General features: G+C 39.1%; 3 protein-coding genes across 4 annotated transcripts; 1 reads left to right on the top strand and 2 right to left on the bottom strand.

Moving 5' to 3' along the window:
* Nucleotides 1–6: 6 nt before the first annotated feature.
* LOC126792884 (uncharacterized) lies at nucleotides 7–4975 on the top strand. The gene is made up of 15 exons (XM_050519697.1): nucleotides 7–186; nucleotides 271–363; nucleotides 474–545; nucleotides 643–714; nucleotides 834–1073; nucleotides 1361–1480; nucleotides 1591–1698; nucleotides 2109–2231; nucleotides 2312–2380; nucleotides 2501–2607; nucleotides 3011–3094; nucleotides 3216–3303; nucleotides 3681–3800; nucleotides 3961–4142; nucleotides 4359–4975. Exons 1-15 carry the CDS (start codon nucleotides 82–84, stop codon nucleotides 4657–4659), a joined length of 1884 nt encoding a protein of 627 aa, XP_050375654.1. The 5' UTR covers nucleotides 7–81; the 3' UTR covers nucleotides 4660–4975.
* A 166-nt stretch (nucleotides 4976–5141) lies between these two features.
* LOC126792008 (uncharacterized) lies at nucleotides 5142–10396 on the bottom strand. The gene is made up of 8 exons (XM_050518742.1): nucleotides 9959–10396; nucleotides 9757–9871; nucleotides 9530–9653; nucleotides 9350–9430; nucleotides 8865–9209; nucleotides 8406–8566; nucleotides 7492–8330; nucleotides 5142–6915 (listed from the first exon to the last, which is right to left on the bottom strand). Exons 1-8 carry the CDS (start codon nucleotides 10356–10358, stop codon nucleotides 5441–5443), a joined length of 3540 nt encoding a protein of 1179 aa, XP_050374699.1. The 5' UTR covers nucleotides 10359–10396; the 3' UTR covers nucleotides 5142–5440.
* Nucleotides 10397–11408: 1012 nt separating this feature from the next.
* LOC126796859 (uncharacterized) lies at nucleotides 11409–15062 on the bottom strand. 2 transcript variants are annotated; one of them, XR_007672429.1, is made up of 8 exons: nucleotides 14415–15061; nucleotides 14169–14295; nucleotides 13962–14088; nucleotides 13266–13302; nucleotides 12910–13159; nucleotides 12537–12656; nucleotides 12364–12461; nucleotides 11409–11922 (listed from the first exon to the last, which is right to left on the bottom strand). XR_007672429.1 is itself a non-coding variant. In XM_050523634.1 (7 exons), exons 1-6 carry the CDS (start codon nucleotides 14616–14618, stop codon nucleotides 12565–12567), a joined length of 837 nt encoding a protein of 278 aa, XP_050379591.1. In that variant the 5' UTR covers nucleotides 14619–15062; the 3' UTR covers nucleotides 11409–11922; nucleotides 12537–12564. The 2 variants fall into 2 exon arrangements, 1 of the variants encoding a protein (XP_050379591.1); XM_050523634.1 differs by lacking the exon at nucleotides 12364–12461 and having other exon boundaries at nucleotides 14415–15062.
* Nucleotides 15063–15237: the final 175 nt, after the last annotated feature.

The raw sequence follows: 15237 nt of genomic DNA, 5'->3' as shown, positions 1-15237 counted from the left end.
AGCCTCCGCCGCTCTTGCAAAACCCTGCCTTCTCTCTCTCTCTCTCTCTTGGGGTTTTCTCTCAATCGCCGACGAACCACCATGGGCGTCGAGCTCCGGCAAGACCTCGATATGGACGAAGGCCACGTCTACTCCGACTACGACCTCGCTCTGCACGTCAAGGACGTTCTCCTCTCAGTCTCATCCGTAAGTAAAACCTTTCTCCCTCCTCCTGACTCCGTTATTAGGTTTCCGACTCAGTTTTTTTATATATTCTGGAATCTTCTTCAGGGCGATGCTGTGTCCGTTGAGAACTACGCCGAGCTCGTCGGTCGTCTGTACCTGCGGGAGCGCCACTCTCCCGATGACATCGCCAAGCTCGTGGTTAGTGCATGATTCATTGATCGATTGATTTGCGCTGTAGTAATCGTATTGATTTGAGTTTGAAGCTTTTTCCGATTGCGATTTTGATTTCAAGTCTTTGATGCGAGCAGGCTTGCCTGAAGGGACTGTCAGGAGCAGCTTCTTATATCGACAGCGCTGTTCATAGTGATCTTCTCTCTGGGGTGAGAGAGCTATCAGTGTTTTAATTTTTCGTGTTAGTTCGATATATCGGTGGTGTTAGGTTTACATTGATATTGATTTTGTTTGTTGTCTATTCAGCTTTTGAAGATGAGGCTGTGGAGCTATGGGCCTGATGTGATGGACGCGTTGGTGGAGTTGATTATCTCCTTGGTGTGTTCATTTTTTTGGTACTTTGGTTCCGCGATTGTTGTTTTTAAAAAGCTTTTTAGAGGTGGATTTTGTATGCTCATATTTTTTGGTTGTGAATTTCATTTCGCAACGTAATGCAGGCTTCTTCGAGTGGGAAGTACCTTGATCTTTGCCTGGGTTGGCTTACAGGCCATTTCGAGACGCCTCCGAAATTCCTAGAGAAGTTGAAGTTGCCATATGGCCTTACAAAGAAGGACCAAGTTTTGTCCCGTGTGCATTCGGCTTTGAAAGATATATCTGATGTGGTTCCGCTTTCCCCTGCAAGAATAGTGGTTATAGTGTCTGATCATCTTGAGCGATATCGGCAAAATAGTAGAACTGTAAGTTCACCATGCACCTCTTCGAGGACTAACTTAGAAATTTCATGTATAATCATTACTAGACTTCTTATTGTATTGAATTGGCAAATGAAAAAAAGATTTTAACTGGACATGATAATTCAGGCCAGTAGTTCTCATATATTTCTTTGTATAACATTTTTGGGCTCCAAGTGAAGTACTTTTCTCTCCTACCATAGTTATTTTTCTTTCCTACCGATGTCTGTATTTTGACCAGATCATGCCTATGTACATTGCTATTTCTAAGGGTTGTTGTATTGTTCTTGTAGAGTACACATGGTCTTGTGATATTCGTAGAGAACATGTTAAAGTTAGAGGGTGGTGCACTTGGTGAAGTCGTTCGAGTTACCATGGTCACAAAGGTGGTGGAATTGCTGCTACATTTAGATGTATGTATACTGTATGTTCAATTTAATTTAGCATTTTGTTACTATGGAAAGACAATTCTCATTGGAAGTAATCAAAGCATTTGCATTCACTGTGAGCTTACTTCCTACAGGTCGAAATGGGATCGTGGGACAAAGTGTTAGAAGATCATGGAATATTTCAGATGGAGATAGAAGATATGGACAACTTTGCAGAAGATTTTCTGACTGATGGTACTGAGGTATGAAATTGCGTTAGATGTATTTGACTTGGGCACCTCATGCATGAAGCCTTGAACTATTATATGTGGAATGAATGTACTTTGGAGAACTGCGGAATACATAGAGTTAAAAGCTAGTACAGTTAGTTGAAAGTGTATGAATTTGAACTCTATTGATGATGATTTTTGTCAAAACAAGATTTACAAGAAATTGTGAATACGTGTTGATATGTAACACGGAAAGAGAATGATTAGGATTATTAAGATAGAATATCATATTACTTTGGGTACCATTCATTAAATAGCTGTGTAGCATGTCCTTTCAAGAAGCATTGTGTAGCATATGTCCTCACATTATTCTTTTTTGTTCTTCACGCTTATCATGAATTTAGTCATTCTTGGTAAATTGATTGAAAGTAATATTTATACAGCATGCGAGAGAAGCAAGTTTAAACGATTTAACTTTGAAAAGTTATGCTGAAAAGTTGGATACACTGATGGTGTTAACTTTCGAGCACCTTGAATCCTGTGAAGCTGCTGGTCGATTGAGTGAGGTATATATTTATTTCTTGTTTTTCCAGTTCAATTGTTGAATAGAATTCTCTTCAGTGTTGACAGTTTTATGGTTTTCTAGGTCTTCAAAACTCTTCTCGAGACATTTAGGAACAAAGTTTTGACCACATGCAAGTCAAAGTTTGTCCAGGTAGACACAGTCATAATAATTATATTCTGTTGGTCCTGTTCTTCTATGTTTAGGTAGCTTCCTTTATTAAAAAAAAAATCTATAATTACTGATCATTGTATTGAATTTTCTTCATTGCAGTTTGTGATGTTTTATGCCTGTGCTCTTGATCCTGTAAACTGTGGTGAGGAATTTGCCACAAACCTTGTTGAAATTTTTGTTCACAATGCCAACCAAACATCTCTCAGGTGATATGCTTGCACTTGGTGTTCTACAGTCAATTATTTTTGTTTCATCACTTTCTTATTGAGTTGGTTACTTTCATGTTATATTGCTTCATCAACTGTCATATTCCATCAACTTGAAGTGGTTTTAATACTCTCACTAGGGAGTGTCTGGGACTTGTGTATGTTACATATTATGAGTGCTCTCAACGTGGTTTTATACTTAGAAAAGTGGTATATTTAACAATTTTAGGCATATCGGTAGACCCACATGTAGTTACCCCATGTGTTCTAGAAATTGGACTCTGTTCCCTCCAAAAATCTATTGTTCTCTCAAGTCAGCAAGGTTGATGCAACTTTTTACGAGATAATATCTTCTGGATATTATTGATCTAAAGTTTTGGATTTCCTGTTGGGTTTCATGCAGGATGAGAGCTGTTGCTTACCTTGCTAGCTACTTGTCTCGAGCAATGTTTATGTCACCCTCTGTAGTTGCTCAAATGCTAAAGAGGTTTTTTTTTTCCAAACCTACTCAATCCAAATTCATTCTGTTATTACAATGTTCAAGTTTTGACACTCAAGAAAATAAAGAGATGTGGAAATTGTTAATGCATAATCTTTTCCTGTTCTAGGTTGGTGGGGTGGTGTTTTGATTTTGTCACAAGGAAGAAAGGTGGAGTAAATCCAGAAATTAATAAATTATTTTATGCTGCATGTCAGGTATGTTTCTCCTTCATCTGACAATGGTTTGGTTTAGGAATTAGTTAATGGTTTACTAGTTTGTTTGTTTGTTTTGATCAATAATGGTTTACAAGTTTGTATCTCAATATGTTCAATCTAAGTTTACTCGTGTCTGATGTGTGATTAACATGGGACATAGTATTCTCATTTTGACTATTGTAATTTCTACTAATGTATTTCTGCTATATGGTGAAGATCTTTCATTTAATAGTTGGGGTATAGTTGCATTGTTAGGGAAAAAAAACTTATGCTTATATTCATAACATCGCATTTGCTTTACTTCAATGGAATTGAATCTCTGATGTTTTTTCTTGATAGTCTTTTTAACTTGTGTTGATCATTATTATGTCTAACAGGCCATCATGTATACGATGTGCTTCCGATTGAGATCTCTGATGGATGATCCTCAATCAAAGTTGTTGCTTGCTGGACTACCTTTAGATTCCATTTTGAGCACTGAAATTAGCCCACTGAAGGTAAGGTTGTTGGAGTACAACCTTAAAAATTGTAGATGTATGATAAACCAGCATATTTGTTATTATATGTTAGGTTTTCGTCCCTTCATCCTGTTTCAGGCCACAATTTCCCTCTAAAGTGTCAGATAATTGTGCCTAATTAAGTTTCTCTTTTCAATAGGCGTGCGTGCCATCCATAGTGAAGGAGTTCCTATGGCAAGCGAATGCGGCTGGTTTAATCACCACTGAGGAGTTTGATTTTGATGATGATTTGGAATCGGAGTATTCATGGGTATGGGGTGGAAAGGAAGAGCTTCACAAGTTGTTCCCTTTTGACCCATGTTTGCTGAAAAATAGTGACAGGTTTGTCTGCTTTGAATTCATCTTTTCACTTCTTGATAAAAAACAGAGTGACGGTAAATGCTGTTTTGAAGACAAAGATTGAGACTCCCAAGCTTTCAAGCATATTCCCGGCTGTGCCTATGTGTAGAGTTGTGTGGGAAGCAAAAAGAAATTGCTGTAAGAAATAGCATTTTAGTTGCATGAATGCTTTGCTAACAATACATTTTCTGTGTTAAGGTTCATTCGGCCCAATTTTATATACTGGTCAATGGTTCAACGAACCTATGACGAGGACAAAGACGGTTCCAGTGATGAGGAAGGTGATGAAGCTTTTGCTGTCGACAATGAGGAAAATGTAATGGATTATGAGGTTTTGCAATGCTTGGAGGAACAACAATTCGGTGAAGTTGACAGTGCATTAAACAAAATGTCTATCACGCCAAAGGATTCATTACACAGTAGATTTGGTGGTGCAATAAATAAACCCATGCGAATGCCCTCACGAATTAGACCGTCCACAAGTCCAGAGTCTTTGTAAATTGAAAGCTTTTTGTTTCCCCTCTTTCATGGAAATGAATTGGTTGTACAAACAAGAGACATCATACTTGCCGGTGTCCCCGAAAGGATGTGGCCGGTTGATATTGAGAGATGTTGTAATGCTAGGGCTGTCCTGCTCGTCTTTCTTTTTTTTTTTTTTTTTTTTGGTTAATGTATCAAAGACTTGTGAAATTGTAAGATTCCATTCTGGGCAGCTGTCATACTTTGCTCAGTTTAGATATGTGCACTTATGCAGTCAATCAAAACTAAGCTTGAGTTAATAGAATTTGGAGCTTCTTGCTGACGAATAATTTGTCTTCTTTTCATCTTTTGGATAGTAGTAGATACAATTTTCTTACAACCTTCGCTGCTCATTTTGTTTGCAGATACTGCGGGCTAAAGCATTCAAAAATAATAACAAAATTGACAGAACGTTCGTGGGAAAAACTGCTACGAATTCCCTACCAAAACACGAGTGACCAGCACCTCAAAGATCATGTAGATAATGTCTGTTTTCTCCACTACGTGCTGTGTACACCACAGGCTTGAGATGTAGAAACTTCTATAGGGGTCTATACTACCGGGTTTCCATCTCATTACAATCGTATACCTTATTCGGACATTATGTCCGGGGTTCAGACTTAAAGCAGAATAACCCACAATTGAAGAAGGTACATCAATCCAACACCATGCACCCAGCAATCTGCTGAACCCATCCTGATGACCACTTAGCAGCATGGCTGCGCTTATATCTTCAGAAAAGTATATCGAATAGAGAGCCATCATTCAGCCACCACGGTTTCCTTGCTGTCATCTCCCATACCAAACATCTTAAAATGAGGCTGTGAGGGGAAGACGAAAATAGTACATGCAGCAATTGAAGGCTGAAAACCAGTTGAATATCTGACTGCCGTTAAAGTGGATCTGGGTAGCTGCTGCGCACCTGAGGAAAGCGGGACAAGCTTGTAACTGATGATGTGCTCAGATTTTGGAAGAATATATACGGTGTCACTGTGAGACCCAGATATTACAAAACTTTGAGCATCCGCCAGGGAAATTTTGGCCTCTTGAAGCAGTTCTGTTTGGTTCTGAATTTTAACATAATATGTGAAAGGCTCCCCAAGGATTGCATAAGGAGGACACTCCAAACTCACAACAAGAGGTGATGGTTCCAGATTCACATCAGGAAGTCGGTGGTTAGTTATAACTGGAGCCACAGAATCAGCTTGCTCGGTTGTACCAGAATTCCTTCTCCATTTAAGGCACACATTACCCAATTTAAGCTTTGAAGAATTCATCTCAGAAGTGACAGTGTACACCTTCTTGAACTTTTCTCCAGGAACAAGAAGAGCAGGTTTTAAAAGGTCCTCACTCCCATGCAAAGAACATGAACTTTCTGTGTCATCATTATCTCCTTCAATAGAAAAGGATAGTAATTGAAGTGGCACCTCGGAGCAATTCTTAGCACTAACGATGAGTACACTTGTTTCATTTAAAGGCATTGACACTGACTGATCAGAATCAGGAACTGGTTTTGTCCTAGAAAGCAACAACGGGTACCTGCGGAATGGAAGCATAAGGCTATGGCTAATTGTGATTGCATTCTTTCCTTCAATCTGCAAGCTCTTGTGCACATTAACTTTATGTGTGTTTGATTCTTTATTCTCTGGAGCATATCCCAGTGAAACATATAGCATAATTGGTTTGGGTCTGTACCACTTGATTTCCAATTTGCACGACCATGAGTCTCCACTTTTGAGATTAGGAACAGAAACCAATCCGAAAGCCTTTTGAATTTTCTTAATTTCATCAGTACTCACTTGTGATTCATCTTCTCCTTCTGATCCAGATACACCAAGAAGTTCAACGTGATGACTCTCTGCAGATAGTTCTGCATCCCTTGGACTAAACAAACCACCTCCCCTAACATCCACCAGATTGATCTTCAATTCACCTGAATTAACCTCATGACCCTTGGATGTAACAGTAACAGGTACTATGAAGCTCTCTCCGATTAATGCAGGGCCCGAAGCACCTAAAGCAAGATCCACTTCCGGGTCTGGTTCTTCAACTTGAATTGCTCTCTGACCAGAAAATGCAAGAGCAGGGTCCTTGGTCGAATAGGTAATCACACGGTCTTCAAATTTCCACAGAGGCAAATCATCCATTGAAGCCGGACTTTCAGCTCTGCAACAGATAGTAAAGTGCGGTCCCATTTTGGCAATAATTGATATGCATTCTAGCTTTCCACTTTGATCTGAACAATAAAAAGTTGTTTTAGAGATAGAAGACGGGGGAATATCAGAATTGACAAAACCATCAATGCTACTAAGATGAACTACTGATAAAAGAGATAAGGAAGAATACAGGGAAGTGATCTAATTCTGAAGCATAAAGCAATCACTTAAAGTCTGATTAAAAGTTGAATTAACCAACTGAATTACCAACAAACCGCATGGGGATTGCAGAAATCATGAGAACCGCAGACACTCTGTGATTGATAATTACTTACGTAGAGCACTGAAGTATATCATTTAAATACAGGCTGAATGTTAATAATGTTCCGTCCTGATGCCTTAAAATAAAAAAGATGAACAAATACACAAACTATCTAATCTATTGTGATTTTGTGACAGATAAATATCACTGGTGATCAGCTGTAGCATTTATGGGTTGCCAGTTATGACCGATAAAGTTATTCTAAAATTTATTAGAGAACAACAAGCTCGGGAGTCATATCAATGAATCAGTGAGATCTCAGGTAATATATGCTGCACGAGTATCAGAATTAATCTGACATATTACACATTACAAAATGCTCAGGGATGCATACCAGATTTGATGTCATATGTTAGCCGGAGCCATTTGTTTGTAGAAAGTCGCAAAGATGGAGCTGTCTCTCTGCGGCGACCTGATTGACCATCTGTCAAGGAAGCAACATGAGGCTTTCGGGCATCCATGATGATGAAGTTACAATGAGACTGATTGAACTGGACTTCTAATTGATCAATCTCAAACGTAAGTGGTAACTGTGACAAGAGTGACAGTGTAACCAATGTGGACGAGCCAGGCTTGGTTATTTGTTCATGAAAAGCCACTGATGCAAGGAGTACCAATCTAAGGGGACTGACGAGATCGATTTCAAGGTGAAGTGGATTGTTGTCGCATATTTTGACATCATCACCGTTTCCAATAGATGCCAACCCCAGTGTTTCACTAACAAGCCCAAAAACTTCTTTATGTATTGTTTCTCTTTGTTGGAGAGTAGCCAGCCCAGCTGGACCAGATTCATCAAATCGGAATGACTGAATACCAGTATCAGCTGATATAGGGAGTGCAGCCATCTCGAATGAGTACTCTATAAATTCTTTAACTTTGCTTTGTTTCTTTGAACCTTCACGTAGGTAACCTAATACCTCCCACAGCAAAGTGACCCATCCTTCTTGCCTGTATAGACTTGCAATGTCATCGAAAAGTAGTTTTGCGTTGTTAAAATCATCTACAGCATAATATTCTCGGGCGATCTGGAACCCACAAAACGAAGCCATTCTCCTGACTTTAAGATTATTGTAGGATTCACAAGATTTTTTGAGTAAAGCTATAATTTCAAAGGAATCTTGGAACCTTTTCCCTTCAGAAATTGCATATCGCACATACTCTTCATCAGTAAGGCTGCAAGTGGAACAAAAATTACAAACTTCAGTAAGGGAATCCATGCATATTGAGGAAAAAATAGAATAGACTTACGGCTGCATGACAAATGCATCTCCTTGTTCAATCAATCGAGCAAACTGACCCAGATAGGATGAGGGAGCCACAGATTCAGCACTACAATCAATATCACCTTCTGACATAGAAACTGCAAATTCCAAAGATGATCTCTTCTCCTTCAAGTAATGAGCAGCTAGCTGTTTCAACATCAAGTGCTATGAGTCATTACTTGGTTGATATGAACTGATAGTTGGTTAGACCAAACATCAGCCAGTCTACACAATATAGTAGATAAAGGCTATAGGATGAGTCTGGTTATAAAGTCTAATTTTGTAGCAAAAGGAGAAATCCCGACCAATTAGCTGCTTCTTTTTTGTTAAGTTAGTGCAGCTAAACTATCAAGCTGGTTATGGAGTCAAATCATGCAGTTGATTTTTTCAGATCCAGCGCGAATATAAGGATACTAGAAAATATAACTATCTCCTGAGAAGTCACCTGATAATAATGAGCCGGCCGAAACTCCCACTCAGTCAAGGGTCTATCTCCAGTGCCTGCAGTTATATGTGAACTGCTCTGAACGGCTGCTGAACTTGTCTCTAGCAACTCGGCAAACACCAAGAACTGTCTACTCATCCACTCCCAGTGAAGAAATATAGCTTCTGGTGATCCTCTGAGCTTTTTGTATGAAGCATTGTGTTGGCGGAACCACGTAATGGCTTCCACAATCTTTCCACCATGCAATAGCAAAGTTGCAATTTTGAAATGCAATTGCTCGGCAACAGTTTTTATCTCCACTAACCGCTGAATGACTGACAACTTAGTTGACGCCCCGGCACTCACCTTCGAAACAAATTTACATACATAAAAATATTGATGAAGCTACCATTTCCACACCAGCGGCATTGATTCAAGAAGCTACAAAATCATCTCAACCCTACCGAATGTAAAAAAAAAAAGGAAAAACTACTAGAGAAGCATACCTCGCATAGCATGTGATAAGCATCCTCATAAAAACGTAAAGCTTCCACCCAATCTCTTCTGAATTCCGCAAATACAGCAACCTAAAAAAAAGCTCACCAAATTGTTACACAGCATGAGCATCATTACAAACACCCTGAAAAAAACCTTGGAAACAATTCGACAAAATGCTGGAAACTCACTTTGAAGGAATATCGAATGTTCAAGTCAGTAGGACCGGAACTCTTCCTCTCAATGCGAGCTTTAATCCTCCTTCCTTCATCTCTGTAATACGTGCCGGCTAGCTCAGCAAATACACTTCCCAATCTGCACAACACCCTCAACTCTATGTAAAATCTCGACGAAATATAAACCACACTAAACCAAACAAACAAGATTCTAATAACAAGAGCATAATCATACATTGTACCTAAACAGAGATTGCTTAGTCTGAGACTCTTCATCTGTGTAAAATGTGACAAGATACTTGGCATCTACTTCAGCTCGTTTTCGCACCGCAACCATTTGATCCTCTGAGATTTCATCTGCATTTTCATAAAATCGAACCAAATCAACAGTTAGAATTGCAATCTCGGCTAATTAAAATGGAAGACACTGAGCTTTACACGAACCAGTGGAGCTGGAGTGGACGACGGCGATGACCAATTTGGTGCTGCGGCCGCGGATGAGTCCCTTGAGATTGTCGAGTTCGGAGCAGAGCTCGAGCCACTGGGCCGGGTCGCCGGAGACGCGATCCGAGGAGATGAGGGCGGCGACGACGGCGGGGACTTTGGTGCGGTGCTTGAGAAGCCAATCGCGCTTCAGGATTCCGGCGGTAGGAGCGTCGGAGGGGCTGGGCTTTGGGGGAGGTAGGAGGAGAGAGACCTTGGAGAGGTCCGGCAAGGCTAAAGTGTTGATCGGAGGGTCGAGGGAGTGGAGGTGTGTGGAGATGGAGGCGTGGAGGTCCGGGCATCCGACGACGGAGACCAGACTCACCGGCGGACTACGCATTTCTTCTGGATATTCTTCCATCTTCTTCTTCTTCTCCACTACTCAAAAACTCTCACAGATTTAAATCCCTCTTCTTCTTCTTCTGATATTTCATCAAATGAGAAACCGTGTTTTGGGTCTCCTATATTGGGCCCTAACAAAACATTTTCTTTTTTTTCTTTTCAAACCACTAAATTTACGATAGCATTATAAAACTACAGTAAAACTTTTATAAATAAATAATATTATGACAGGAAGAAGTTATTATTTTAGCGAAATTACTATATTATTAATAAATTAATAATTTATTTATTAATTAATAAATTATTATTTTAGCTATATTTTATTATTATTCTAGTTGAATTGATGATAATTATTTAGTTTGACTATTATACTTATGTCTATTTTTAACTAGGATTCTATATTAATTTAGCTTCCAAATTTAGTATAATTTCATGTCTAAAAGTAACTTTAAAATAATAAGTTTAAATAATTAATTTTCTTAATTTGTATTATGAAATTTATTCACTATTTTTTTACATACTTGATCAATTATTAATTATTTTAACAATTTTTAAAAACTTTATTAAATTAATTATTACTTTATATATTCGATGAGATCTAAAGAAATTCTAAAAAAATTATTATCTTATGCATTTAGTAAGGTTCATAGTAATATACACAAATCCCGAGTTGGGACTGGAAAAAATATTATTTAATCGAAATTATTCATTTATCGAGGTTCAACTTTAATCGCCCATCGGTTAGTTTAAAAAAAATTATTCTTAATTGCAAGTAAGCACACTAAAAAGGTATGTTCGTATTTGAGTAAGCACACTAAAAATGTATTGTATGTTGTTCCGACTCCATATAATATGAACCTATTATTCTAGAGATATCACACATGTTCGACCGATTACTATTACAGTGTAGAGGATACGAATTCATCAAGACATTAATGCAAAGAATTGTGTGGCAAGATCCATTTCTTTTATAATGAATTAGTTATATAAATTCCTGTTGGTATGAATCTACAAGTTACAACTTACAACAGCACAGATAATAAAAAAACGGAATGAGACAGATTCAGAATGAGCCATAGAGAAGTGGAGAAATGCTAACTTAAAAGACAGCTTCAATATTCAACAATGATATTTCTGCTTTGCAGTATGCACAGAATTAGGAACACACGAGGGAGTAAATACAAGGTGAGACATCAACACCAATGCCAATGCGCACTAGAAATTGACTGTGGAAACCCATACCTTGGGTCCAGACAACAAATCATATTTTGATCAATTTTCTAAGATACAGGAGAAAAATATCTACATATACAGGAGGGTTTGGTTATTTACAAATTTACAGTAGTTTCCTTATTATACGGTTTGCCAGAAACCATATCCAGCAAATCGACCACGACGACGCATCACATGCCAATGGCTTTGAGCCGGGGCAGGCGCAACAGCATATTTTACAGACACCAGCTGAGAGAGCAATCCATGCATGCTCTTTCAGGCTCATGACTCGGGAGGGGTACACTTCAGAATGACTCGACATCTAATAGCTGACAGACTTTCCGGTATCTCTGATGACCATCATGAATGACCTGCAAGCAGTTATTAGCCTTTAGAATATGTGTAAAAAAAAAGCAGCAAATATTCGAAGGAAAGACAAGTTCATCATTAATATACATATATCATGTTTCTCTGTGCTTCGATCCATGGATTATGGAATACCCACTGCTTCAGAGGTGAATGGAACATCTAAAAGATCAAGTGTGAGGTTTAACATAGTGAGCTGGCTGGTTGAGTCTGAATACATACATAACTAAAACAATAGGATTTGGGTGAAATATGCATCAGCATTGTTATCTTTTCAACCATAACAAGACTAGATGAATTTTGAAATTCTCTATGGGTATTGGCTTGAAACAGAAGGTATCAGGGTAGCTGTTCATTTGTTTGAATTGAGCATAAGCTACTAACTGGCGGGTGTAGCTGAACAGTAAACTTTATAAGGGAAAATCCTACTTCGTAATGGAAAATACCTCTAGAAAGCAAAGATAATAACTTGCAAGGCTAGATTTAGAACCTGCCACTTAAGTGACAGTAGCTTCTCTTAGTCCTGCTGCAATCTAAGGATTACCTGCATATCCCATAAAGACTGATATAAACCATAATATAATGCAAATTAAGCAATAAAAGCAGGGATGACCTCTACCTCAAGATGTGACTTTCTGATTTGGCACTTATCCTGCAGTTTGATCAGAACTGCTGGTGAATTGAGGAGAATTAGTAGGAAGAATAAGTTGTCCCTGTCCTGGAGCTGGTGCAGCTATACCTGAGTAACAAGAGGAAATCAGAAACTCCTGTAATGAAATATATCCGACTGCAAAAAAAAAAAATTTGGGTGACTTCATTTGGGTTACAGTGACCTATGATCAGTTGATAAGATGTGTCAAAAATGTAGCCTAGCAGGCAAATGATTGCCATAAATATAGGATCTTCAAGAGAATATACCAAATTTGATTTGTAGAAAATAAAACTTTGAGAAAGATGTGTTATCATTATAAAGAACAGGAACAAAACTTTGCCTGCAGGATATGGTGTTTGAATTGTGGACAGGGCAATTGGTGATGCTCCACTGACGTTGGACCCAGGGTATTGCAGTACATGATGGCCTGGAATTCCATAGCTTTGAACTGTCGTATACCCAGGATTCCCAGAAAGAGAGTGACCCACTTGTCCATAAGGATAGACACCCGGATTGACTGTTCCCGGTACACCGTACATCTGAAGGTATTGCTGATTCATGTAAGGACTGTAGACACCTTGCTGTAAGTTCTATGAACGGACAGAGCAATAAAGTTAGTTTTCATCAATCAAGCACAATCCTTGTAGTCTTTAATCCCATACATATCATCCTAGTGATTACGTGCACGATATTCACCTGTGGGTAGACATATTCAGGTCCATATGCTGTGTACCTGAAATACAGAAATTGATAGAATCTCTTGAGATTATAAAGACAAATTTTAACATTGCAGGAATCCAAGCTCCCTGTCAAGCATTTTAAAGATCAGTTGGTCACAATTAAGTGAAGGAATACCTATAAATGATTAAATTGACACAGCGACCTACATTACAGATATCCCTTGTGGATTTGTGACACTATGGGACAAACGTAAGTCTACAAGGGGAAAGAACAACATACAATGCTATTGCTGAATGCCTTTTAGCCGGTTAAATGCTAGTATGACTCCAGACAAGTCAAGCGAGCCCCAGCATTTGATGACAACAGAATTTAATATGATGGGATTTATAAAGAATAACAATGAGTATTACATGTAAATTCCTACTGTAAATATGACTGCAGCTAGCTGAAGTTTCAGGTTTTATTGACACAAAAAAAGTTGCGGTAAAACACAAAGTCAGATAATTGCACACAAGCAGAGTCAAATTGCATTGTGATCAACATCCAAAGAATAACACTCGAAACATATTACGACACTAAGAGATTATTTGGTTGAAGCTGAAACTATACATTCTGCAGATGAACAACGACAGCCAAATGGCATAATCTCCACACTCTACCAAGCTCGACATGATCATACAAACACTAGTAACCGAAAAGCTAAAAACTCACCCATAAGGGTAAACAAACCCAGGCTGATAACCATGGGAAAGAGGGTGGTGATAGCCAGGACTCCCCACATAAGCACCTCTCGGAGCTTGCACCCGACCAATGATCGGCCCCGGTGATCTCAGTTGCCCTGCAATCAGCCAATCAAACACTCCAACAACAGTGACCAAGTACCCGAAAAAAAAAAACGAAAACAGGACAATTGCTCACCAGGGAAATGGAATGATGGGCGAGGCCGGCCGAGTGAGGCAAGATTACAGTTAGCTCTCCGGCCATCAATAACAGGATTGGGCTCCGCACACGCCCTTCTCGCAGACTCCGGATCGCGAAATGTCACCTAAAAACTCCTCAAAGCCAAACCACCAAAACATTAATCACAAACTGTCGGGAACTAATTTGTCGAATTCATACATAGTTATGAAGTTATGGTAATAAGGGGGGTGTTGTTGTACTGACGAAGCCATAGCCTTTGGATCGGGCGGTGTTCTTATCAGTGATGACGACGGCCTCGAGAATATCACCGTACTGCTCAAAGTGGCGGCGGAGCGTCTCGGACTGGGTCTCCCAGGCCAGGCCTCCGACGAAGACCTTCGTCAACGTGGTGTCACCGAACGGCGAATTGAAAAGCTGCTGTGGATTCTGGTGTTGTGGGTAAGCCATATACAACCGCCTCTACATAAACCCAACACAGCAAGAGATCAAAGAGAAGGACCCAGAAGAGGGCTGAGCTCCATGGTTATAGGAAACCCTAGTTACTAAGACAGTTAGTGGGCTGGTGGGTTGTGCTGGGTACGGTTTAAAGCACTAGACCCCCCTGTACAGATAAGTAGGGAACAGAGAGTTTTGGGGTACAGATCAAATAGGGTTTTTAGGTTACGAGAGGTGAAAGCTTGATGATGATCAACTAGGTGTCTAAGACCCAATTCAACAGAAAACGAAAAAAGGGAAAGACAACAAGAAACCCCCAAGTTTTATTTTCACCTAATTATTGGGGATTTTTAGATTATAATTTTTGTTCAAGCTGTGCAGGTTTATTCCCGAACATGACTGACACCAAAGGATTTGCTAATCATCAATGATTCAGTTTCTCCAGGGCCAGAGCTGAGCTGGTTTTTTTTTTCTTTTCTTTTTCTTCTAAGAATCTTCCCGATGTCATATTATTCTCAATTATACCACCTTTATTACAAACAAAAATAAATGAAGAAAGAAAAATATTGCTCATACGTGACTGCATGAGTAACACTGACATAATAGAACAAACCATTGTCTCTTTGTCTTG

Source organism: Argentina anserina, chromosome 1, assembly GCF_933775445.1.
Source record: "Argentina anserina chromosome 1, drPotAnse1.1, whole genome shotgun sequence".
In the NCBI taxonomy this organism is placed as follows: Eukaryota; Viridiplantae; Streptophyta; class Magnoliopsida; order Rosales; family Rosaceae; genus Argentina; species Argentina anserina.
The sequence above is the reverse complement of the archived record's forward strand: the minus strand, read 5'-3'. Positions and strand labels throughout refer to the sequence as shown.